General features: G+C 70.3%; 1 protein-coding gene across 1 annotated transcript in view; it reads right to left on the minus strand.

The window, feature by feature from the left end:
* JAG2 (jagged 2) overlaps positions 1-1,938 on the minus strand; it is a 15,016-nt gene that overhangs the window by 6,031 nt on the left and 7,047 nt on the right. Inside the window, exons 6-10 of the mRNA XM_025042132.1 lie at positions 1,637-1,903; positions 1,380-1,493; positions 1,250-1,296; positions 970-1,140; positions 19-169 (exon numbers count right to left, since the gene is read on the minus strand). Coding sequence (XP_024897900.1) covers positions 19-169; positions 970-1,140; positions 1,250-1,296; positions 1,380-1,493; positions 1,637-1,903 — 750 coding nt within the window. The remainder of the gene's footprint in view (positions 1-18; positions 170-969; positions 1,141-1,249; positions 1,297-1,379; positions 1,494-1,636; positions 1,904-1,938) is intronic.

The following is a 1,938-nucleotide window of genomic DNA, read 5'->3' on the forward strand; positions in this document are numbered from 1 at the left end:
GCCGAGGGTGCCACCCACCTCCGCAGGCCCCGCCAGGGCACGGCTCCCGGGGCACCGAGCAGTTCTTGCCGTCCATGCCGTCAGGGCAGGCACAGTAGTAGTCGCCGTCCAGGTTGTAGCAGCTGGCCCCGTGCTGGCAGGGGTTCGGGTCGCAGAAGTCAGTGTCCACCTGCGATGGGGCGTCCGTGAGGCCCAGCCCGCCCGGAGGGACCGGGAGAAGAGCCGGTCAAGACAACCCTGGGGACCAGGCGCTGCTCAGCCTGGACACCGGGGCCTCTGCGGCCAGAGCCCGAAGGACGGCCCGCCCGAGACGTCTGGGCTGGTCAGCCGAGCGGAAACACCTGGGGGCCGCCGCCCTCCCGCAGCCCGCTTCCTCTGCCTCCCCGGGCGGCATCCGGCGTTCGCCCCTCCTGCTGGCAGGAAGGCCGCTCCTGACCCTTTTCCCCAACATCACGGCCATCCTGAGCCCGGGCCGTGGGTGCTCCCCAGACACACCACCGCCCAGCAGGGACCACTACCATGGGCCCAGGACGCCTGCTGGCCAGGAGCCCACCCCGCGAGCCGCCGCGGCTCCACCGCCCTGCCTGCAAAAGCCAGGGCCCGTCAGAGGAAGGCAGGCGTGAACCCCCCGAGTGCACCCCCCACTCTCTGAGACCCACGCACAGCACGTGCAGCCCGACCTCCACCCAGGGCTCCCTGTCAGGCTGCCCCATGCCCCTCTCCGCCAAGGCCACTTCCTCTGCGGTCAGGGTTGGGTAGACAGAGCCCCCGGGTGGCCGGCTGACCTGACAGGCTGGTCACCACACACAGGACCCCTTCCCCTCCCCCGACCCTCTGCACAACCAGGCACCTGGGCTTCAGGCCGAGTCTGGGACACTCTCGGGGTCACCCCCACTGCAGGCCCCCTGGTCAGTCGGGTGGCCCGGGGACGACGGCGGGGTGAGGGGCAGGGCGGCGGTGCACACCGACCTCGCAGAGCAGCCCGGAGAAGCCCCGTGGGCAGTGGCAGCGGAAGCCGTCCACCAGGTCCTCGCAGAAGCCGCCGTGGCAGGGGCTGCTGGCGCACTCGTCCAGCTGCAGCTCGCAGTGCCGGCCCCCGAAGCCCCTCGGGCAGACGCACTGGTAGCCGTGAACCAGGTCCTGCGGGGTGGGTGGGTGGGTGGGTCTCTTGCCGCGGCCCCCAGCAGGCAGCCCTAGCCCCATGCCCTCCCCACAGGTGGGCAGGGGCAGAGGGCTGGCCACACCTTACCTTGCACGTGCCACCGTGCTGACACTGCCCAGGACAGTCGTTGACATCTGGGGGACAGAGGGGTGAGTCGCGGGCGGGTCCCGAAGCTCCCGCAGCCCCCCCCGCCTGCCGCCTGCCCACCCATACTGACGGATATGGCAGTTGACGCCCTTCCAGCCCGGGACGCAATCACAGTAATAGCCACCAATCAGGTTTTTGCAAGAAAAAGCATTAAGGCACGGCTCCCCTTCACACTCATTGGCGTCTGTGAACGAGACAAGGGGGAGCGATGGGGCCCAGGCCCCACCTGCCCCGTGCCTGGCGCCCGCAGCCCAGAGCAGCAGCAGCAGCAGCAGCAGCATGCACAGCACGCAGACCATGCTCACCCAGGCTCCGCGGGGCCCTTACCCAGCTGGCAGGTGGCCCCCACCCACTGCTCAGGGCAAATGCACTCGAAGCCGTCCACCCGGTCCACACAGGTGCCCCCCGCCGCACAGGGGTTGGAGGCACACTCGTCGATGTCTGCAGAGGAGCAGAAGGAGAAGCACGCGGAGTGGGCGGGCGGAGAGGCGGGGAGGTGAGGAGGTGGCCCCCAGGGCCGGGGAGTCTGCCTGGGGCCTCCTGTCAATCCTCTCCTGGACACTGGGTCCACAGCCACAGGTGGGGACTCGACCACTGCACCCCACCCCCAGGCCGGTCCCCCCCCCCAC

Source organism: Pteropus alecto, unplaced genomic scaffold (assembly GCF_000325575.1).
Source record: "Pteropus alecto unplaced genomic scaffold, ASM32557v1 scaffold8, whole genome shotgun sequence".
In the NCBI taxonomy this organism is placed as follows: domain Eukaryota; kingdom Metazoa; phylum Chordata; class Mammalia; order Chiroptera; family Pteropodidae; genus Pteropus; species Pteropus alecto.